The 25,400-nt window shown below is 38.2% G+C and overlaps 1 protein-coding gene across 1 annotated transcript in view; it reads right to left on the bottom strand.

Moving 5' to 3' along the window:
• Positions 1-21,636: 21,636 nt before the first annotated feature.
• Positions 21,637-25,400, bottom strand: part of LOC121969780 (TOM1-like protein 4) — a 61,396-nt gene continuing 57,632 nt past the window's right edge. The window contains exon 10 of the mRNA XM_042520025.1: positions 21,637-22,473. Within this exon, the coding sequence (XP_042375959.1) occupies positions 21,840-22,473 (634 nt within the window). The 3' untranslated portion in view covers positions 21,637-21,839. The remainder of the gene's footprint in view (positions 22,474-25,400) is intronic.

Here is a 25,400-nt window from a genome sequence, read left to right as displayed (position 1 = left end):
GCAAATCTTCACATCTCCTCTCTCGATGATCTCTCGAATGAGATGGAAGCGCCGTAGTATGTGTTTGGTCCGCTGGTGTGAGCGAGGTTCCTTCGCCTGTGCTATAGCTCCATTGTTGTCACAATAGAGCTCAATAGGGTCAGGAATGCTAGGAACCACCCCAAGTTCAGTGATGAACTTGCGGATCCAAACTGCCTCCTTTGCTACCTCTGATGCAGTAATGTACTCGGCTTCTGTTGTAGAATCAGCTATTGTATCCTGCTTCGAACTCTTCCAGCTGACAGCACCACCATTAATGCAAAATACGAACCCCGACTGCGATCTATAGTCATCCTGGTCGGTCTGGAAGCTAGCATCACTGTAACCCTTTACAGCTAGCTCATTATCGCCTCCATATATCAATAAATATTCTTTAGTCCTTCTTAAGTACTTAAGAATATTCTTGACCGCTATCTAGTGACTTTCACCTGGATCTGACTGGTATCTGCTCGTTATGCTCAAAGCATACGAGACATCAGGTCGAGTACATAGCATGGCGTACATGATCGATCCTATGGCTGAGGCATAAGGGATCTGATCCATGCAGTCTCTCTCCTCTCTAGAAGAGGGACCTTGAGTCTTCGAAAGACTCACGCCATGTGACATCGGCAGAAATCCCTTCTTGGAGTTCTGCATGGCAAACCGAAGGAGTACCTTGTCAATATATGTACTTTGACTTAGGCCAAGCAATCTCTTAGATCTATCTCTATAGATCTGTATCCCTAGAATGCGGGATGCCTCACCTAAATCCTTCATTGAGAAGCAACTCCCTAGCCAGGTCTTGACAGACTGAAGCATAGGGATGTCCTTCCCAATAAGTAGTATGTCATCCACATACAATATGAGGAAGACAACTATGTTCTCTATAACCTTCTTGTAGACACAAGGCTCATCTTCATTCTTGATGAATCCAAACTGTTTGATTGCATCATCGAATCGAAGATTCCAGCTCCGAGATGCTTGCTTTAGTCCATATATGAACCTATGCAGCTTGCATACTCTACTAGTATGCTGTGGATCTACAAAACCCTCAGGTTGTGTCATGTACACATCCTCGAGTAGGTTTCCATTCAGAAACACGGTTTTGACATCCATCTGCCATATCTCATAGTCATGGTAGGCTGCAATAGCAAGCATGATCCGAATGGACTTAAACATCGCTACTGGAGAAAAGGTTTCATCATAGTCAATACCATGAATCTGCTTGAAACCTTTAGCTACCAAGCGACCCTTATAGATAAGTCCATCCATGTCAGTCTTTCTCTTAAAGACCCACTTGCACCCAATGGGTTTTACCCCTTCAGGTGGATCAACCAAAGTCCATACTTGGTTGGTGTACATGGATTCCATCTCGGATCTCATGGCCTCTAGCCATTTCTTGGAATCTGGTCTCATCACAACTTCCTGATAGGTGGTAGGCTCATCCTCTATGAGCACAACGTCATCATGCTTAGACAAGAGAAACGAGTATCTCTCAGGCTGACGACGCACCCTATCAGACCTGCGAAGAGGTATATCTACTTGAACTGGTTGTTGTTCCTCAACTCCTTGTGGAACATCATCCACAACACTTTGTGGTTCCAGTTCAACTTCCATCGAGGCTTCAGTGCTAGTATTCGTATCTTGAACTTCTTCAAGATCGAACGTGCTCCCACTAGTCTTTCTAGAAACAAAGTCCCTTTCTAGAAAGACCCCAGTCTTTGCCACAACTACCTTGTGCTGGGAATGTAGAAGTAATATCCCTTAGTTTCCTTGGGATATCCGATGAAATAGCACTTGTTGGATTTGAGTCCTAATTTGTCTGAGACTTGACGTCATACGTAAGCCTCACAACCCCAAATTCTCATGAAAGACACCTGGGCATCTCTCCCAGTCCATATCCTATATGGTGTCTTTATCACGGCCTTGGATGGAACTCAGTTGAGAATGAAAGCTGCCATGTCTAGAGCATAGCCCCAAAGGTATGTCGGAAGATCTGTGTGACTCATCATAGATCGTACCATATCTAATAGGGTACGATTCCTCCTTTCGGATACACCATTCCACTGTGGTGTTCCAGGAGGAGTGAGTTGGGATAGAATCCCACACTCAGCTAAATAGTCACGAAACTCATGGCTTAAGTATTCACCACCTCGATCTGATCGAAGTATTTTAATACTCTTGCCAAGCTGGTTCTGTACTTCATTCTTGAATTCTTTAAACTTTTCAAAGGATTCGGACTTATGTGTCATCAAGTACACATATCCATATCTAATGAAGTCATCAGTAAATGTGATGAAGTATCTATAACCGCCTCTAGCAGCGACATTGAAAGGGTCACATACTTCACTATGTATGAGTCCTAACAAATCAGTCGCTCTCTCGCTGTGCCCACTAAAGGGAGTCTTGGTCATCTTGCCTCGTAGGCATGACTCGCATATCTTATATGATTCAAAATCAAATGAGTCCAGCAAACCATCCTTATGGAGCTGGGATAAGCGCTTGTCATTTATATGACCTAAGCGACAGTGCCAAAGATAGGTGTGGTTCATATCGTTCGATTTGATCCTCTTGGTACTAACGTTATAGATAGAGCTCTCAAGGTCTAGAATATAGAGTCCGTTCATCAGAGGCGCAGTACAATAGAACATATCGTTTAAATAGACAGAACAACATTTGTTCTTTATTATAAACGAGAATCCTTTCTTGTCCAAACAAGAAACTGATATAATGTTCTTAGTCAATGCAGGAACATAACAACAATCGTCTAACTTTAGTATAAGCCCAGAGGGCAGAGACAGAAAATAAGTCCCTACAGCAACAGCAGCAACCCGTGCTCCATTGCCTACTCGTAGGTCTATCTCGCCCTTTGTCAATGCTCTGCTATTTCTCAGTGCTTGTACATTAGTACAAATGTGCGAAGCACATCCGGTATCTAATACCCACGACGAAGAAATAGAGAGGTTGACTTCTATAACATTTATACCTGAAGTAGAAATCTTATTTCTCTTCTTGTTAAGATCTTCCAGGTATCATGTGAAGTTCCTCTTCCAGTGCCCTGCTTGTCCTTGATATAGTTGACGAAGATGTTCAACCATATCGTAAGCACACATCAACTCATGTTGCTTCTGAAGCTCAAAGTTCATGGTTGCGAGCATTAGACAGGACACATCTAATGCGTCATCTTGATGCTTCTTGTAAGCATCCCGGTCAGCTCGCGTGGCAGTGGCAGGAGGAGCCTCCGGAATGGGCTGCTCCAGAACGTACAGTTTACTATTCTCAGGTTCCTGTACCAGTCCAGGAAATTTGCTCCGTTGAGCTTGTCCTTCTTAAGGACAGATCGCAGAGAGAAAGTGTTCGTATTCGACGTCATAGATATTCTACAACAGAAATAAATGCAGAAATAAATATCATATTCTTTAAAAATCATTTAATTAGGCCTTTAATTAAATGATGCTCCCACTGAATTCTATAATTCTTGTGGGATAAGATCCACATCATACTAACCCTTGAGTTAGCTTTGGCTAATACGCCCAAGGCTTAGTATGATCGGTAGGTAACTATTACCAATTACATCTCTATGCAACTCTTGTTTATAAAATCAATATCCGCATTTATATTAAAACTCGAGTTAGCTTTGGCTAATACGCCCGAGAGTTAATATAGATGTGATTTTGACCTATCTTTTCCAACCGTTGGAAGAATGCCTATAGTTGACTCGATCTAACCGAGCAACTAGGAATACTCAATCTAATTGAGTTTGTATTTACCCATGCATTGATATGAGGGACCAAGATTGTCCCTCCGTACCCTACCAAGATAATATGTATTACTCTGCTTTGGCAGATTCAACAATACATGTGATCGAGGTAGTGATAGGTATCACGGCACGGTTAGGCATTTAGAGTTGGTTCGATCGAGATCTAATCTAATCGAAAAGGATGCATCTTGTGCACGACTTAGATCTAATCTAATCGCAAGGGTGCATCATGTGCACGACTTAGATCTAATCTAATCGTAAGGCACTAATTAATTAATTACTTATTAAACATGCATCATATACATAAGCAATTAACTAATTAATCTATTTGTGATTTAGTCATGGCCCCACTATGATCTTCTCAAGCCAATGAGAAGATCGAATGGTCAACCTAGGGTCAACAGCTTCTCCAAGCTCCTCCCTTTGACCACCTTGTGTTGCTCGTGCCCGCCTCGGAACTCCGTCTCGTGTGGACCCTCCACCGCTCCAATTTGTACATTACAATTTGAAACTCGAGTTACATTCGAGTCTAAATCTAATTTACAACCAGAATATATGAGAAAGGCACGACGCGCAGGTCGCGGAAAAATAAAAACATACAACACGCGCAAACACATAATGGCACGCATGCCGTATTATGAATTATAACACAATCCAATCATATTGGGTTTTTGGGCCATGACTATCACAAAATTAATATATAATTCAAAATTATATATTTTCATAATTTTATTTAATTTTAAAATTAATTTTTTTACAATTTTTACGAGTAAAATTTCTCGGCGGTCCCGTTTAGCAGTTTCGGGCGCAATCGCGGAACGGATCCCCTTGCGGGGCCAGGGGCAGCGCTCCTACCCGCGATCTAACCATCGCGAGGGTTCCTTTGTGATCCAACAGCGCCTAAACTCGCTGTCCCAAAATGATTTGGGTCGAGACATTGCCGTTTCGGAAAAATCTTCCCGGCAGGTTCGTTTTTAGCGATTTCGGGTGCAATCGCGGAGCAAATCCCCTTGTGGGGTTAGGGGCAGTACCCCTACCCACGATCTAACCATCGTGAGTTGCTCCTTTGCGATCTAATGGCACCCAAGCCCGCTGTCCCAAACGAATTTGGGGCAAAACGAAGCCGTTTAAGGAAAAACTTCCCGGTAGCCGAAGCCTACAAGTGCCGAGATACTTATGCTTCGCTTCTACGAAAAAATTACCCATAAAAACATAAAAAACTAAATTTTACAGAAAATCACAGAAGGTTAGTTTTCATAAAACCAAAAAATTAAACTCGTACAAGCCTTGCACGTGGCTCTGATACCACTGTTGGATTTTTCGGGCCGCGAAAACCGCTTTTTCGCATCGCGGAAACCCCGAAACCCCCTAGCCACGGGATCTCGTGCGAAGAAAAACATTCAAAAAATACGAGTACGAGTTTAAACGTTGATCTACAGTAGATCTACATAAGGATAAACCTTTTTATACCTTTGTAGCGAAGCCCTTCGCAATCCCGCTTGTCCTCGGTTCGCCGGATCTCGAAAGTGTCAAAGTAGACACTTCTCTATGTGTATCCACACAAGCAAGAGATGGAGAAGAAACCTTTAGAGTGTGCTAGCACTCAAGCAAGGTCTCGGCAAGAAGGAGGAGAGGGAGATAAGAATTGTGAGCAAGAGGAAGAAGATGAAATCAATTAGCCTTGAATGAAAATAAAAATTTTCATCCACACTAAAAGTGGTCGGCCACATTAAGACTTGTAACCCCCATGGAATATCAAGAGTCACAACTCTTGGTAACTCCCATGAGGTGGCATTTGGTCAAGTCAAACTTGACCAAATGAAGAGGCCTTGATGATGTGGCATTGGTCAAGTCAAAGTCAAGTCAAAAACTTGACTCTTCATCTTCCTACTTAAGTCAAGTCAAACTTGACCACTTCTATCCCTTGGTTGATCTAATCTAACCATTGGTTCAAGTCAATTTTAATTTAATGAATCTCTATTCATTGAATTAAATTAATTAAATGAGTCTAAGTCCAAATTAGACTCACTTAACACATGAACCAACTTGAGTCCAACTCAATTAACCTACTTTGGATTACTCTTAATCCAATTTGGTTCATCATATGAACCTAATCATTTAGGTTCATCAAATGAACCTAGTCTCCATCTAATTGCCCTTAGTGTGTGACCCTATAGGTTCTTGTAACGTTGACAATGCCCCTAAACCCATTTAGGAGCATAAGTAATGAGCGGTATCTAGCAACACATCATTACTACCCAAGTTACAAGAATGTTGAGATCCAACATCACCCTGTGACTACTAATTGTGACTCCTCACAATATATGATATTGTCCTTCTATCCTAGACATCTAGATTGATCAATGTGTGGCATAGACCGTGTCATCCTCTAATCAATCTAAATCTTGAACTCCAAGTAGACTCACTAAATCAAATGAGCTCAATATCCTACATTGACTCATTTGGACATGGCCATGCACTTCGTGGTCTCACTCTATCAAGAATACTGATGTCTCTCCCGTCATATAGGAGGGATAGATCCCATCTACATCACTCACATCCCTCCGCATAATTTATTACATACCCAGTAATCGCCTTTATAGTCCACCCAGTTACGGGTGACGTTTGACGAAACCAAAGTACATAACTCCTTATGTAGGGAACCATGGTAACTTCAGGTCTAAGGACTAGTAGTCATACTAATAGCCACATGAGAAAGTATATGACACTCATATAACGATCCATGATACTTTCTCATGGCGGGTCATTCAGTATACATTCTCCAATGCATACCCATGTGTCAACTTTATATCTCCATATCCATGACTTGTGAGATCAAGTCATCGAGTTGACCTACATGCTAGTCTTATTGCATTAACATTGTCCCTAAATGTTAATACTCGACTAGGAATGATTAAGAGTAGTGTTCCCTATATCATCTCACTATCGGTTCAGCTAACCAATTGATATAGGTAAGAACCTTCTACTCAAGGACGTTATTATACTTAGTTTATTTGGCACCAATACAAGTAAGTATAACAACCAAAAACCAAATGCCTTTATTTATATATATAGAATATGATACAACAAGTCCAAAAAATACAATCATCAAATGATTGGCTCTAGGGCTCTAGCTAACAAGGTGGGCATACCCTGGGTTATATCTACCCCTATGGTCGAGAATATATATATCAAAATGTAACAATATGGCATATGAACCTGCCTCTTAGTAAATAGACTGGATGCATGGATGACATTCTGAAACATGTACAATGCAATGTCAATGTCTAAATGCTATCATATTGTATATAGAAAGAAGGAGTGGGATAACCGCATCATTGCAAAGTCACGAGATGTGATCAGTAGAATATAGGTGGTCAGGATTCAATACAGGATATAGTCCTGGACCCTGAGGGAGAGTGACTTAAAGTCAGTCACAGTAGGTAATCTTTCCTCACCAAAAAGATACATATGGATAGTATCCAATGTAATGTGGGAGTAGGATTCGTTAAATGGCAACTCTCTACTAGGGTAACATAAAAACAAGCAGATAGACCACCTAAGTCCTAAGCTATCATATAAGAGAGTGGGTGAGAAGCTAAAGTCCTTCCCACCAACTCTAGTGGAGTATATCAGATCGTCGATCTTAGCTAGGTTATTGTAAAACTATGCACACAGGTCTAGGTTTACTAAATGACTACAGTAAACTAGCCTATCTAACTGGTAATAGTCAATGACCTCAATGATAGGTGCATAACATATGGTGGAAAAGGATCTACTAAAAAATCTAGATTTAAGTGTGATATATGGATGCTGTAGAAAGTCTAGCCTAAGTCGCTCAGTGGGAAATCTAGCATCAGTATATGGGGTGTTGCCTGAGGTAGAAGCAATATTTCATTATTTTCTAAAGTAGCAAGTATCGTATGCATACACAGATTTTACAAGGAAAACATACAAATAGCCAAATCTGAATTAGATATATTAAGTTAGAATATATATAGGAGGAGTTGTTTAGGCTTGGAGGTAGAAAACTTGGGAAATCATGGAAATCAATCGCGAATTAGGTGCCTTGTTGTGAGTAAAATCACAAACAGAGCTAAGCTCTATTCGTTAGAAAAATTGGCATTGAAGGCGCCTTTAGCCTGATGGAAGACGCCTTCCATATGCTATGGAAGGTGTGTTCAACCGACTAAAGGCATCTACAGTCAGTTAGGGCGGAATTTTTCCCACCCTTTTGAGGGTGCCTCCGATTGTCTAGGAGGCGCCTTCGGTAGCGCTTCGGTTTTTTTATTTTTTAATTTAAATTTTGAATTTAAATTTTAGTTTTTAATTTTGAATTTGTATTTTACATTTAAATTTTTTTAATGTTTTAATTTGAATTTGACTTTTTGTTTTAAATTTTTAATTTAAATTCTGAATTTGAATTTTAATTCTTCGTCATCTCACCTGATCTATATTTTCAATCAGGGAATCCTATGATTTTATAAGATGAGTTAAATTGAAATTCAGGATTTGGTATAACTTTATGTTAGATTGAAGTTTAGGTTTGGGTTCAACAAACAAGCATTTTCTGGATAAACTTCTAAGCTATGGTGAGTCACCTAAACATCATTAGAGTAACCACACTTTTAAAAATTTTCAAATAGTCCTATCTACTGAATTATAAGAGGTAGCTTCAGTTATTTCCATTAAGCCAAATGCACCAGGTCGAAGCTATATCTTCCTAGACATGCATAGGCAGAGCTTCCCTAACTTACTCAAGACTTCACCAGTACCATTTATAAAGTTAAACTGTTGTCCCTATTTAATCTAGTCTTAATTACCCAATCGGGTAAATTATTATTTTTAGAGGTGCCAATTAGTTTGGAGTGTTGGTGCAGCGGAGACCGGCAAGAGGGGGTGAATTGCTGAAAACAAAAATAAAAATACCCTCCTCGAATTTCAACTCAAAATAAACGCAGTAGCAAAATAATAAAGACAGAAAATTAAAAACAGAAACAGGAATTTAACCTGGTTACAACCAAGGAGGTTGTTAATCTAGGGCAGTGAAAAGCGCACTAAGAAAATTCTCCTTCTCTGAAGGCGGAGAAGCCTTTTACACTCTAATTGCTCAGAACTACTGCTAGGAATTGCTTACAGATTGATTGCTTGAGTTGTTGTTGAATTCCTAGCTCCAGGGGCCTTTATATAGCTCCTGGAAAGTCTATCCCGAGGGTCCAAGGCGCCTCCAACAAGGTTCAAGGCGTCTCCAGCTCGGTCAGCAAATAAAACTTTATCCGCACGCAAACGGTCAATTCTGACCTGTTGAGTGTAACACCCCAAATTTCATGATTTAGAGTTCTAAAAGACCTTATTAAAATCTTGAAATGTTTTAGAAAAATTCTAGAGATTTTTAGGAATTTATAGAGTATTTTTATGCAATTTTTGGAGTTCGTTTGGTATTTTTACCAAGAGGAAGAAGTTTAAAAAAAAAGAAGAAAGAAAAATGTTGAAGTTGGGTTTTAAACCCAAGACCTCGGGCTTGACCCGAGTCTTAACATAAGTCAGCCAACCAACTGAGCTAAGCAAGTTTTGTTAAATATATTGAACAAATGGTATTTAAAGAATAGTTGGGAACATTTAAAATAAATTAAATAAAAGGGGCGCGGCTGAGGAATCGAAGCCCGGACCTTGGGTTTGGTTAAAAGCCGGTTGACCAAGTGGGCTAGCAGTCGGTGCTGAGCAAATATGCAGAGAAATATATTTAAGGTATATTTGATAATAAAAAGGTTTCGAAAAGTGGCCGAGCCGAGGCTCGATACGGCGATCTCCGGCTCAACCCGGGATTTAAGCGGAGCGGCTGACCAGCTGATCCAGCGGTCGGTTTTGTTTAGAAAAGGTAGGAAAATTTCTTAAGGAAGATAACAGAATATTGGATTATAAAAGGGAGGAGTTAATGTTGGATTTGCCGTAACCTAGTTTTCCCTCTTTTCTCCTTCTCGCTCGCGACAACAGAATCCGGGCAGAACGGCAGAAAGCTAGGGCTTCTTCCGACGGCCGGCCAAGGTTCTCCGAGGGGTTTCTCCATCTCCTTAAGCTCTTCTCGACGAGGAGGAGTCGAGAGCACGAAGAAGAGTCGGGATTTCGAGCTCGCCGAAAGCCCTAGATGCCTCCTTCTCGGTTGTAAGTCCAAGAAACCCAAGGTAAGTCGCTACTCACCTGCAGTAGGATAGTTCCAGATTTCGATTCGTTTTGGTGTTCTTTTCCTTGTGTTTCGAATTTCTTGTGAAGAATGTGGTTTAGGGCTTACTGCCGTGAGATGTTAAGGAAAAGGGAAAGAGATTTTGTTTGGATGTTTTCTTGTTTTCCTTGAATTCGCAGCATGTTGTAAGATTTGTTGGTTGTGACTTGATGAGAATGTCCGGGTTGAAGGGAAGCTTGCCATCTTGTGTTTTTCTTTTATTGCCGTGGCACATAGCATGTAGAACAAGTATGGTCTGGAGGTTACAATAGCAATTTTCATTAGATTTATTGGTTGTGACTTGATGAGAATGTCCGGGTTGAAGGGAAGCTTGCAATCTTGTGTTTTTCTTTTGTTGCCGTGGCACATAGCATGAGGAACAATTACCACAGTGCAGTTTTGATTTGTTATCAATTCATTGGTATGTTGTTAGCCATTTTATCACTTATTCCCTAACCGCAGCTTTAACTTTCGTTTAAGTTGTGTAGATTAGCAATGAAAAGATTGTGTTCAGGGCTGGCTTTATAGATTCAGTGCAATGTGGATTAGATTAGATTTTAGTTTCAGATTTAGATCTGATGCTTTCTTAATTAGTTGGAACAACCTTGCCTTAAGCTTGCTAGTTAGATCTTTTTACGCTATGCATTGGGCAAGAACAGTCCTCATTTTTAAAGTATGCAATTTAGATTTTCTGTTAAGCTATTATGTAGATTTTTATTAAGCTAGTATGCAGATTTCTGTTAAGCATTAGTGCAGATTTTAGTTGAGCTTAATATGCATATTTCTGTTTAAACTTGTATGCAGATTTTGTTTAATCATTGCAGTGTTAGAGTTTGGTTAAACATTTCAGTTTTGTAAGAAGCATTCTTTTATAAGAAAAGTATAAGGAAGATAAAGAAAAGAAAGAAAAGGCCGAGGCCTTAAGTAGATCCCAAAGTCGAGACTTTAGGGATTTTTGGCACACAAGGTGCCTATTAAAATGCCAAGGCATTTAAAGAAGAAGTAATTAAGATTATAAGTATTTTACTTTTAAGAAGAGGCTAGTACCCGACTTCCGAGGTTGTCGTTAAACAAATCCAGGTGTCCAATTCCGAGGTCTTGGCCCTGGTAGACCGAGGTCTGCTCTTTTAGGATTGGTGGCTCGCTACCCCAACCTATTAGGGAACGCGCATAAGATGGTACTACGCCTGGGCCCAAGAAGAAGTTGATTATTATTTTGAAGTATTATAAGTATAAGCTTTTGAACTAATAAAACAATGTGTTTACAAAAGTTTACAAGTATTAAAGAATAAGTTTAAATAAGTGAAATAAAAGAATAAGTTTTTAAGTAAGTTTAATAAGAATCAGAAAGTGTTTAGAATTCAGAAAGTTAAATTCTTTATGCTAGCATGATAGTATAGACTTGTCTTACATGTTTAGCCTTTCAGTATGTTTCTTTACTATTAGAAGAGCATGAGTTAGCTTACTGTTATTTGCTATTTATGAGCATGAGTAGCTTTACATGTTAGCATTCAGTTTTAGCATGTTTTTATTTATATACATGCATATCGAGTTTTTGTGAGTTAGATAGCGCTTACTAAGCAAATTTTGCTTATAGACTACACTTCCTCTTACTGCAGATACAGGAAAGGAAAAGATATAGAAAGGAAGGCGACAAGGTGGCGCGGATGGTGTGTGATGCCAGGACTATGGAAGCCTTGGGACTTAGTTTAAGAATTTATTAAGATTGCCATTTATTAAGAATGTATTAGATGAGTCATTTAGTCTTCCGCTGTTAGTTAATTGTATGTTTTTATTTTGTTTCTGCTATTCATTACCTGCATGATTTGATTTCATTAAACTGCGTTGTGATGTTATTCATTTTGTGTGTTTGATATGTGTTCCAGCCGCCTGTGGCTGTGTATATTATGTTATGTATGTCAGTTTAAGGTCACCGGTACAGGAGAGACTCTGCCGAAATTTTTCGGTAGGGTTTCCATGTGATTTTTAATCATACCGGTTAAGTAGAGTTAGTAGTTAAGTAACGGTCATCCTTAGAGAGCAGTAGTAGTAAGAAGGGTGGTCGTTACATTGAGGGCGCCTTCAACAGGGTTGAAGGAGCCTTCAAGGGCGCCTCCAATCCTGCTGGAGGCGCCTCCAAGCTGGCAGCACAGATTCCAGCTTGGTTTTTCCAGCTTCCGACGCTCCGTTCTTTTGGGTGATTGCGGCCAACTGGAATAGGGCTCACCCGAACCCAATTCCCGGCCTTCTCCTCGAGCAGCCTTCCGTCCGGCTTAACGTCCCTCAAACGCCGCACACGCTCTTCACGCCCACCGGAGTACTCTTCCGCAGCTCTCTCATCCTTCGGACGCACCGAGCCTGTCGGCTCCCTTCCCGTGCCGTCCTTCTCGCTAGCTGCGTCTTCTGCTTGACTTCCTGTGTTCCTAAGCTCCTGCACACTAAGACACGGGGATCAAACACAACAGGACCTAACCAACTTGGTTGATCACATCAAAACTACCACAGGGTCCAACAATCTCCCCCTTTTTGATGTGCATCAACCCAAGTTCAAGTTAGGGTAAAAATAGACATAAACAGTAATTTTAAAGAAAAAATTACTAAACTAACAAGTTAAGAATAATTTTTGCAATTAGTAAAATTACAACACTTTTCATAAAAATAATAACAGAAATTTTTCTAACTTCCCCTAAACTTGTACTTTTCTCTCCCCCTTTGATCATAGCAAAAATGGGGTCTTAAGTAAAATATTTTCAAGTAAGATTAAATCATTAAACAATTTCTAAGTAAAAATGATTTTTTTTAAAAAAAAACAAGTTAAATTGAATTAAAACAAATTTCTAAGTCTAAACTGAAAAATTTATAAGAATAAAATAATTTCTAAGTTAGAATTTAAAAAAAAAATTAAGGAATTTTTGTTTATTTTAATAAATATTTGATAAACTTTCAAAGCATTATTTAATTCTTGTTTAATACTTTTTCAGAAAGTTAATTAAACATTTTCTTTCAATATTTTAGCTTCCAGGTCGTGGCGAGGCACTAGGCCTTCTTGGTTATTGGAGCAACAACCACTTCCTTAGACAAAGCTTCCATAAAGAATTTCAATGTTTAATTTTCTCACTGTAAGCTTTTAATTTTTGAAAAATTAATTAAGCACAGATTTTGGAACCCAATAGAGGTTCCTTCCTACAGGATTATTCAAAAATCTAGGGGGTACATAAATTTTGGGCACTTTTCTAAGTTGACCCTGATGGTTTCTAATGTACCAGTTTAATTTTCCATAAGTTCTTAATTTTGATTTTGGAAATTTCTTAAAGCATGCATCATTTTTCAAATTTTCAATTTCTAATTTTAAATTTTCATTTTCTGATTTCAAATTTTCATTTTCTTTTTCTAATTTATCTAATTCTCTAGAAAGAGGTTTAATAAATCTAAAAGATTGATTCGGGGTTAGATTGCATACCTTACTTACCTGATTTAGTGACGCTCCTCCTTCACTACAGCTTTCTTCTGACGTTCCTCCCCCTTCGTCGATGCTTATCTCTGAGCTGGACGTTTCTTCAAGCTGATGGTTGGCCATCAGTGCTAGTCCCGAGAATTCTTCGACTTTCGATTCGGAGGATGACGAATCATCCCACGTGGCCTTTAGGTTCTTGTGTTTGGAGGGTTCTGGCTTCTTGTACTTTACCCTTTCTTTCTCCTTTCTCTTTAGCTTTGGGCAGTCATCTTTGATGTGCCCCTCTTCGTTGCAGTTGTAGCAACGAACCGTCCTCTTCTTTCGATGATGCCTCTGCGATTTAAATTTGTTAGTACTAAAAAATTTATTGAAGCGTCTTACCAGTAGTGCCGCTTCGGATTCGTCGACTGAGGCTTCGGAGTCAGAACTGTTCATCTTTTCCTTTAAGGCAATGTTCTGACTTATCTTCTCTGCTCCGTTGGGTTCTGAAACTCGAGATTCGTGAAGTTCAAAAGTGGAAAATAATTGTTCTAAAGTACTTACCTCGAGGTCCTTAGAGATGTAATACGCATCTACTAAGGAGGCCCACTATGGAGTTCTTGGGAAGACATTGAGCGTGTATCGGATGGAATCCCGGTTGGTTACCTCTTCTCCAAGGTTCGTTAGTTGCGTTATCAGCTCCTTGCTTCTCGCTTGGAGTTGCGCTACCTTCTCGCCTTGGTTTATCCGGAGGTTCGTTAACTAGTTCCGGAGTATATCGCGCTTCGCCAGCTTCGCTTCAGAAGTACCTTCGTGAAGCTCCAGGAATTTTTCCCAGAGATCTTTCGCGGAGTCGTAGCTTCCGATCCGATTTACCTCCTGCGGCGGTAGAATGCTGAGTAGGTGGAACTCAGCCTTTCCGTTAGCGACGAAGTCTGCTTACTCCTTTTTCGTCCAGGTATTTTCCTCCTTATCTTTCGGAACTGCATAGCCATATTTCATTATTAAAAGAATGTCAAATTCGGTTTTAAAAAATACCTCCATTTTGCGCTTCCACGTCGCGAAGTCTCCGTCGAACTTCGGGGGATGGATGTTTGCTCCAGCCATCGGTTTGATCGTAGTGCTTCAGTTGGCGATTAGTCCTTCTGAGGCGATCAGACTCTGATACCACTTGTTGATGCAGCGGAGACCGGCAAGAGGAGGTGAATTGCTGAAAACAAAAATAAAAATACCCTCCTCAGATTTCAACTCAAAATAAACGCAGTAGTAAAATAATAAAGACAGAAAATTAAAAATAGAAACAGGAATTTAACCTAGTTACAACCAAGGAGGTTGTTAATCCAGGGCAGTGAAAAGCGCACTAAGAAAATTCTCCTTCTCTGAAGGCGGAGAAGCCTTTTACACTCTAATTGCTCAGAACTACTGCTAGGAATTGCTTACAGATTGATTGCTTGAGTTGTTGTTGAATTCCTAGCTCCAGGGGCCTTTATATAGCTCCTGGAAAGTCTATCCCGAGGGTCCAAGGCGCCTCCAACAAGGTTCAAGGCGCCTCTAGCTCGGTCAGCGGATAAAACTTTATCCGCACGCAAACGATCAATTCTGACCTGTTGAGGGCGCCTTCAACAGGGTTGAAGGCGCCTTCAAGGGCGCCTTCAAGGGCGCCTCCAATCCTGCTGGAGGCGCCTCCAAGCTGGCAGCACAGATTCCAGCTTGGTTTTTCCAGCTTCCGACGCTCCGTTCTTTTGGGTGATTGCGGCCAACTGGAATAGGGCTCACCTGAACCCAATTCCCGGCCTTCTCCTCGAGCAGCCTTCCGTCCGGCTTAACGTCCCTCGAACGCCGCACACGCTCTTCACGCCCACCGGAGTACTCTTCCGCAGCTCTCTCGTCCTTCGGACGCACCGAGCCCGTCGGCTCCCTTCCCGTGCCGTCCTTCTCGCTAGCTGCTTCTTCTGCTTGATTTCTTGTGTTCCTAAGCTCCTGCACACTCAGACACAGGGATCAAACACAACAGGACCTAACCAACTTGGTTGATCACATCAAAACTACCACGGGGTCCAACATGGAGCCTCCCTTGAATTATTGGACTTGGGTATTAGGTTTTGGGTTTATGTCGATGTACTTTATAATTATAATAGACTTGGTTATAATTTGAGTTTAGATTAGTTTTATTTTTATTTAATTTAGGTTTAATTATTTCTTTGTTTGACTTTACTGAATTTAGGTTAGATGGTTTAATTTTTAAGATTAAGGTTGAGTTATTTAGTTTTAGATAGTTTATTTTATTTTTAGGTACGTAGTATTGATTAATTCCTACTCGTGTGGTTAGACATGCTTTCAGAACCCAAGCCTTGATTTGATTTTAATTGACTATGATATAAAGGTTTTGTTAGTTGAGCTGGATTTGTATCCAAGTCTGAACTTATTATACATAGTTTTTTGTGATCCAAGTATCATATTAAGGTATATAGATCTAGTTGTGAATTTTTCTAGTAGTTGTTTTAGTTCAACTACTTCGCCTTCCAATATGAAATTATCCTCTTCAAGTTTTGCAACTTGGGCTGAGATTCAACTTGAATCAGCTTGCTCGTTGAGATTAATTTTAATTGTTCGTTAAGTATTTTATTTTCTAAACTTAGTTCATTTATTTGATTTTCAGACATAGTTAATTTTTTATGTAAACATGCAATTATTTTAGAAAACTTTTTGCTTAAAATAGATTGTACCTCATCGAAACCTTCGGAAATAAGTGCAGACTCGTGGCTCGATTCAAGTTTGGACCCGTCTTCTGATTCACTTTTTGATTCTGGTCCGTATGCCATCAATGCGAGGTAGTTGGTGTGCTTTAGTTCGTCGCTGTCTGATTCCTCTGCGGGCAATTCATCCCAAGTTGCCTTGAGAGTTTTGTTCTTCTTGAGATTTGAGCAGTCATTCTTATAATGTCCCTTCTTGTTACATCTAAAGCATGTGACATTCATCTTGTTGTTGGTGGGAGTAGTCTTGATCTTCTGCAGATCCCTTTCGGTGAAACCTTTCTTTCTTCTAGTGAATATCTTTCTTACCAGGTTCACTAGGTGTTCTTCATCGTCTGAGTCTGGGTCTAACACATCTTCGGTTCTAGTTTAGGTATGGATTTTTCTTTTGATGATCCTACAACAAGATCAATACCTTTCTCAAGTTTGATGTTAGTTTATTCATGCAGCTCTAATTTACAAAAGAATTTATCTAATTTTAATTTAGATAAATTCCTTGAGATTTTGTAGGCATCCACGAAGGATGCCCATAGTGTATTTCGAGGAAATGTGTTTAGAGCATACCTTATTAGATCTCAATTCTCCATTTGATGGCCAATTATGTGGAGTCTGTTGAGGATGTCTTTTATCCTCGTGTGCAATTGACTGGTAGATTCTCCTTCCTGTATTCTGATGTTAAATAATCTATTTAAGAGCAAGTCCCTTTTAGCTACCTTTGTGCCATTGGTTCCCTCATGTAGTTCTATGAACTTGTCCTATAGCTCCTTTGCATTTTTGTGTGGGTCAATGCAGTTTAATTCTTCCTTTGTTAGTCTACACTGGATTGTGTTGAGGATGTGCCTTCTTCTTTATCTCTAGATTCTAATTTTTTGGGTCCATTGGAATTCCGATGTTGTGGTCAACTAACGCCTTATATCCTTTGGTGATTCTGAACCACTGGTCAAAGTCGGTCTTTAGGTATACTTCCATCCTCTTCTTCTAATATAGGAAATCATCCCCACTGAATAGCGGAGGATGAATGGTCACTAAAATAGAGAACTAAAAGGAGATACCAAGACTTGGTCTTGGATTAGCAGAATTTGAAAAAATAAAAATGGCAAAGAGCTCAAGTGGTGTTGTACTAACTTCGAGTTAAACTGAACGGGAAATAATTATTTGAATAGGTAAGTTTTATCAATTCAGATAAGACACGAAAAAAAAAAATTCCCCCGGCTTGATTGGTGGTTGCACCAATTTAGAGTAGAACCTTACTCTAATACCACTTGTTAGATCGAGACGCATGTGAGAGAGGGGAGGGGTGAATCACGTGATTTTCAAAAGTTTAGGGGGTGTTTGGTTTGTGTTTTCCACGCTGTTTTCTATTTTCATTTTCTGAGAAAATGGAAAACGCGTTTGGTCTGCGTTTTCCACGTTCATTTTTAAGAAAATGAGAGAGCGTTTTCTAAGAAAACGAAAAATGCGGAAAAGTCATTTTCTAAAAAATGAAAAACGCACATTTTTCAGAAAATGAAAATGAAAATGGGGCAAACCAAACACACCCTTATTTTTTTTCATTGTTTTTAAATCAAAGTAAATGCAGTGAAAAGAATACAAAAATTGAAAGCAAGTAAGAAGACAAAATTAGACACGAACACAAGGATTTACTTGGTTCGAAGTCTCCGACAATTTTTACTCCAAGACCCAGGTCTCACGGACCTATCGATGGGTAATTCAGTAAATACCTCTTCTAGAACCGTGGGAAGAAGGGATCGAGTACAAAGAAAGTCAGAACAAGTTTAACACACTACATTTGCCCTTTTGCAATAATTTAGTACAAAAATTAATGTTACCAAACACTTTTTCTTAGACGATCAGCTCGAGCTCGGTGTTTGGACGGCTTCTTAGCAGTAGACGAGCATAGCAACATTATATCATAGTCACAGTAGGAAGTCAGAGTAGTTGAAACCTCAATTGGACATGTAGAAGCTTGTATATTAGTTGTGTCTTGAAGCTTGGTCGAAATGCCCTTATAAAGGATGTGGAAGGTGCCTTCCATAGCCTTGAAGGAGACTCCAACCTAAGAAGTTTGATCCTGAACAGCTCAATCCCTATCTACGACAAAGTCTGAATTTTATCTTGCGGAATGTGCCTTTCATAGTCTTGAAGACGTCTTCCATGAACAGTGCGAAAACGCCTTCCATACCATGGAAGGCGTCTCGGGCACTGTTCACCCGAGGTCATTTGCGCTCTTTTTACCTTACAATATATGTTAGTTCAAAATTAAAATATTTAATCTGCAAAACAAAGTTAGCAAAGTAATAATAAGTAGTAATAATTAGTTATTATCCTTACGGGATCAGGAACTAGTCAAGGTCTCATATTAAGGATCCAAAATGGACCTAAACTGGACCGACACTTATTGTCCCTCAACTGAGATGCGTCTTCATTGAGTCACTCTCCTCCAGTGACTTACCTTCACTTACGACTTTGCAGTCTATCGACTAGCCTTTTGGCTCATCAAGTCTTCATGCCAGTTGTCAGGTCTGTAAATACAATTAGACTTCTGCTAACTGTCAGGCCCCACGGACCCAACTGGACTTCTTGCCATATATTAAGTTAGCCCTTTGACCTATCTGGTCTTCATACCAACTATCGGGTCCCATGGACCTAACTATATTTCAGCCTGGTGTTAGGTCCTTCAGACCCGTCAACTCTTGCACACTTGGTAAAGCAATTAGATCACAAAAATACCTAACTTAACTCACTTGTAATTTATCAAAACTTGAATTAGACCGTTAGTACAAATTACATCAACATTATTATCCTTTTTTTTATCGGAAATAATTTCAAGGTTTATTAGTAATTTCTACAAATGCATCAATCAAGGATCTAGAGTTCAAGACTACGTGTATTATTATAATTTTTTCTCATTAATCAATCAGTGATCTAAAGTTTGAGACTCAGCTGCAACGTATTATTAGAAATTTTTCTCATTAATCAATATCTAGAGTTCGAGACTCAGTTGTGGCGTATTATTGAGAATTTTATCTTGGATTGGTGATGTTAAAAAGTATATATTTTTTCAAAATTTTAACTAAGATCAAATATGATATTAAATTAATTTTTATAAGGGGAGTCCGTTAACATGGGTCTGATGGCCTTTTGGTTAAGATTAAATATAGTATTTATTTTTATCAATTTAATATCTGATATAAATAATTAAATTGGATGGAGTCATGTATAGTTTTGATGGGGTAGTTGCTTCATCTTAATTTTTTTTATTTTATAAGTATTTTAAAAATATATAAAATTATAAAAATATTAAAGTCTTGTCTATTAAAAAATATAAAATTATACTAATATTTATAATTTATCTTGAAGAGAGGATATATAAGATGTGACAATTTTTGTAGTATTAATTGGTCCGTATAATTGTATTAATATCTCCAATTTATCTTCCATTACATACAAGTGAAGGATGTCAGTGAAAAGAATATCTGCACCATTCATTTGCATGACAACTGCACGTTGCAATTGCATAACTTCGCATTAGTGGAAGCAGTTTTTTTTCCAATATTAAAAATATGTCCAAGGAGGAAAATAAATGAAAATAGGAGAAATTTGGCTCGTGACTAATGGGGATGTTTATAGTAACGACAAGTTTATCTTTTTTCATTTTGAATTCTACAAAGCAACTGTTCATGCATTAATTGCAACATTTAGGTCCACTAGTGACATTTTTTTTTAGGTAACAAGTCGTTGATGAGAAAAGGCATAAAACCAAGGAATTAGGGCATGAAAGAAAGATGAATGCAAGTACGAAGGTGCACAATAGAACTCAATTTGAGACCCTATCAATTAATGGATTTTTTGTAAAATGATTGATAGACATAAACACCTTAAATACAGGGAAAATGGGCATTAGAAAACTAAGGGGAATGTAAGAAATGCAAAGATGCCCAATAGGACATAATTTGAGATCTCCAATGATTTTTTTTTTTTTTTTTTTTTTTTTTTTTTTTGCAAAAAGTCATTAATGAATATAAAAAAAAGATGAATTAGATAATATTAAATTTGGGATGATCAATCCGATTTTATAGAAATTTTTTATCGACTATCACGATAAATTGAAAAGTACTCATGATGGACGACGTCCCAAAAACCCAGCATCTAAAGGAAAATTCTCTACAAATGTGTCATAACTAAGGATTGAACCGTAAATATCCGGATAATAACTTAATATTCGTCTATTATAACATAGACCCGAGAGCCATTAATAAATATAAAGGCCTCAAACTCTCGCTTGCACATGGATGTCCGGGAGGGATCATAAATGATAAAGGTCTCAAAACTAGAAAATTTGGGTCTAAGAAGAATGCAAGGAATGTAGAGATGATCAGTAGCACTCAATTTGAAACCTCCGGGTCTACAAGGAAAATAAAAGTTTCTAGAGATCTCCAAATTCATTAATGACTGTTTAGTATAAAATTATTAATTGATATAAAGACCTCAAATGCATACAATTTGGACATAAAAAAAATGACAGGAATGCAAAGATACCTGATAGGATTCAATCCGAGAGCTTTAAATCCGTCAATCAAGTTTAGACAAAAAAATATTGATGGACATAAAATCCTCAAATGCAATTGAAAATGACGGGAATGTAAAGATACATGATAAGATTCAATCCGAGGGCTTTAGATCCATCAATCAAGTTTAGACAAAAAAAAAAAATATTGATGGACATAAAATCCTCAAATGCAATTGGTGTCCCTAACCACTAAGTGTGGCTTGGGGTCAATATTCAGTAGGTGTGAAATCTCGTTGATTATCTCACCTCCTTTTTAAATATTCTATTATAGTTGGAAAAAGTCTTCCATGATTGACCTCCCTTTCAAATAATGGAGGTCATCCTGGAAGAGAACAGTTAAAGGAAGCATTTGAAAATTCAAAAGTGTTTGTGGCTTAGATAAATGTGTGTGAACAATAAACAGTTTGAGCAATATTTTAGAAACCCAGTATGTGATTTAGTTATTTAGTTAGATGTGCAGTTTGAATATTTTTGAAACCCAAGTACGAGGTTCAATAAATTACCAAAAAATATTAAAATAATCAAAATAATTTCAGTAATGGTTGCAACAAAGTAGCTTCAATAATGTGAGATCAGGGTGATTCGATAATATTGAAGGCTTCAATAATCATGAGTGTTCTTGATTCTTAACCGAACACCTCAAGGATCTTAATTCTCATCAAAACTTCAATATCTCACCATGTTTAAAACTTTCCATGAATGTGAAGCAACATTGAAAATTAAATTGACAATAGTATCAACTAGTTTGATGGAGAATCTCTTGGCAATTTGCCCAGCAAAAAGATCACAAAGGTTTTAGTACTACAAAATGCATTGGCACTTCATCAAAGGGATCATTAAGAGATCTTGTCTCTTGCACACCATGACAAGTCACAAGCAAAATGGCATAACTTAACGATGTATAAAGGATTATTTCTTTTGTACATACAAGTGACCTAAGGTAGAGCAGGATGCATCTGCCAATGGTCTTCTCAGAATATCATATACACCAAACACCCTCTTTTATTTAACAAGTTAGCTCAACTTAACTTGATAACCAAACCATTAGCATGGAAAACTACATGGGGCATGCTCAAGCACATTACTCAGCGAGATCTGCGACTGGTGGGTGGCTTTAATGACGAAGATGATTTTGACTTGGTAAAATCAACCAAATCTTTGAAGAGTGCATCCTCAGGAGGTTTGGATTCTTTTGCTGGTGGTGATGAGTCTACTCCTCCCAAATGATGTGGATGAAGTGGACCTAGGCTGGTATTTCCCTGATGAGAAGAGTTCTTAGTTTGAGAAAGTGATCCATCATGAACTGTGTCCCCACCCAATAGGGTATTCTTCTGTTGCTCAAAGAATTGCTGCCTTTGGTCATATTTTGAAGGGGGAGGTGGAAGTAGAGCAGTACCCTGGGTCACCCGTTGCAACTTTGGAAGTGGCTCCACACTGGATTTTGTTGCTTGAATGGGCTCATCAAACCTAGATGGACCATCTGACTCCAGCATTGAGGCTGTATCGGAAGCTAGCAGAGAATGAGATACAATAGGTGGCAAAGGTGGGTTAGGATGAGCAGCCACTGGTGGTGCTGATCTGGAAACATCATCATTGAGATAGTCAATTGAGTTTGCTTCTCCGCTGACTGGCTTTGAGGGTTGGGAAGGAGGTTTTAGGGTGATTGGATTTCCAACACTCGAATTCTTGCTCTGCCATACTGCACTATCTCTGGAAGTCCTGAAGCAATTACCGAATGTTTTTCAATTGTTAGGTATCTATTTAAGAAAAAATGTTTCTATTAAGTAGCTAGAGCTCATGATTGATCAAAGGGCATAGATAAAATACCCGTGTATGCTAATAAAATAATTTATAATTTCAACTGAAATGAATTTTGACTTTGGATAAAGAAACAATGCCAGACAGATCTTAGATCTGTAATGGCACAATGATATTTCTATTCAATTCAGAAAGGTCTTGAGAAATAATGCAAAATCAATTGCAATACTGAATGTCAGTACATGGACAAGTTGAATGCTAGGAAACAAAAAAATATCCATCTGTTTAAGAAGGTATCATCATAGAACAAAGTAAAAAAAATCATAAATTAATGAAAAAAAATGTAAAAAAGTAGAAAAACTGCATGAGTCATTCACTCTTGGAATCTAATCTTGGTTAGGATACATTTGCAAGCATCTGAAATTCAAGTTATGGTATTTCAGAATTTTAGGAACATAAAGAAGCAATTCAATAATTCACGATTCAGTTAAGACTTTCATCACTACTAGGAGAGTCCCTAGTATTCTGGATGATGGATATTATCAATGGATTAAGTAGGATATTATAGTACAAGAATCTCAAACAAAGAAAGTGCAATAAGGTTACTTATAGCTACTCTATAATAATTTTTTTTGTCATTTCACTAAATTTGACTATCCGAGAAAATTTAACTCGTCACCAAACAACTCAATCCAAATATCAGTCAAATGAGCAGGAAAACTCAACAGCAACGTTTTTCATTGGTCTTCTTTCAGAAATAATGAAATTAGATAACTACTACTAGTTCCTAATGTATTTTATGGAATGCGTGTTATGCATAGATGGATTATAATCTCTTGTTGACTATATACAACTACTCTAAGTTTTGACTTAAGTATATGACAAAGCTCCCCTCCCCTCATCTCTCTACTAGAGTATGTCAAAACTTCACTACTCATCCACATGCGTATCAATGAGAGAAAAATACTTTCATCAAACTCTCAACCACCAACAGAGTTTGTGCACAAATCCTGACAACAGAGCATGACCCACCTGCCACATATTATTTGTAAAACTAGGGATATATCCATTAATACACAGCCCATTACGAATTCCATTGCTCTCACACTTTTGAGATTTTTTCACTAGTTTGTTTTGTCTATGTCCTGCAAGAGAAATCTTCTCATAATGCACCATGATGTTACTGGTGAACTCCATTGGAAATAAGCCATGAATGAGATATTTGTTATTCTTTCACATGGAACACAGAAGCCTGTTTCTCTATAACATGACATTCAACCTTTCTTTTCATGAATACACTGAAATTTGTATATAAAAATGATTAACCAGGTCAGGTAACGTCGAACCTGAGCGGACTTGGCCCCAGAAAATTTCCCACTGGCCGTCAAAGTAAATCGGGAAGTGCTTGCGATGGGCAGCCCAAAAGCCCAGCATCCAGTGGTTACACATCCCATTTGAAGGAAAAAATCCTACAAATGCGCCATAGTTAGGAATCGAACCGTGGATATCTGGGTGACAACTGGGCACCCTTCCACTGCACCATAGCCCGAGGCCCACTAAAATTTGTAAATAGAACTGAGACATTTTACTAGTCACTTGTCTTAATTCGCATTTCTTTTCCTTGGTTGTTTTTTTATTAGAATTTGCAAATATTTTAGATGGGCAGTCCGATATACGAAGCTCCCGCAAATGTAGGATCCCAAGGAAGGGTTGAACCGGTCTATCCTTTATTACAAGAGATTGTTTCTGTAACACTAACCCATAACCACATGGCCACATAACAACAACTTTAATATTATGCAAGGCTCCCTTTGCAAATATTTTAGATGAATATCAAAAATTTCTTTCTACATGAGACCTTTATTTGGAGGTCTAAATAAAGAATCCTCCAAGTTATGTTGCTCTAGGGAGATTAAATTCTGTAAACAAAACAAGGATCTGTTGATGACCAAATTGTACATAAAATAAAGCTCAGTTGTAAAATATATTACAAAAATGCTCAATTGTAAAATATATTAATTTGAGGGGAGAAGGATTAGCAGCGTCTATGACTCTGGTGAAGACACTAGCAGTGGATTCAAAGGGGCTACACCAAACGAGTGAAAGAGGTGGGGTGGTGAACAATAGGAGAGAAAAAGGAACAACAATTTTGTGGAGAGGGAACCGAACATGGTGAACACTAACAATGGATGGACATGGTGGTGGAAGAAAAAGAGTGGGGTCTCAGGGAAGGGTTGAACCATATTAGGTCTATTATATGCAATCTTATCTTTTATTGCAAGAGGTTGTTTCTGACTCAAACCTATGACCACATGGTCACACGGCAACAACTTTTGTTGTTTTACATGATCACTGTATTTATTTTATGAAACGGATCTTGAAATCTATATATTTTACATACTTGAGCTTGATAAAGAAGTTATTGAAATGTAATTATTTTGCATATATGATTTCTCTTCTTTCCTTTCTTTATAAAAGCATTCAACTCATGATATGAGAGAACGTTATTATGCTTTCTTATTTATAGGTAGAGAGAGGACCAATATATATATATATATATATAACATCTTTATTTCCATGCATCCATCATGCATCGGTTATAATAAATTATTATTATTTACATCCGTTTAGTTAACTTAATAAATCATTCAAAAGGACAACCAAGACTCATTCGATGTACATGTTCCTTAAATATTTTTTGTTGAAAACCTTTAGTTAACGGATCTGCAATCATGAGATATGTTCTAATATAATCAATAAACTCTTTGTTTCTGAACTTCTTTAACAATAAAATATTTTAATTCTATATGCTTGGCACCTCTTGAGTATTTATCATTTTTTGAGAAGAATATTGTTGCAGAATTATCACAATAAATTTTTAGCGGCTT

Source organism: Zingiber officinale, chromosome 4A (assembly GCF_018446385.1).
Source record: "Zingiber officinale cultivar Zhangliang chromosome 4A, Zo_v1.1, whole genome shotgun sequence".
Taxonomy (NCBI): Eukaryota; Viridiplantae; Streptophyta; class Magnoliopsida; order Zingiberales; family Zingiberaceae; genus Zingiber; species Zingiber officinale.
This window is presented reverse-complemented; position numbering and strand designations above follow the sequence as displayed.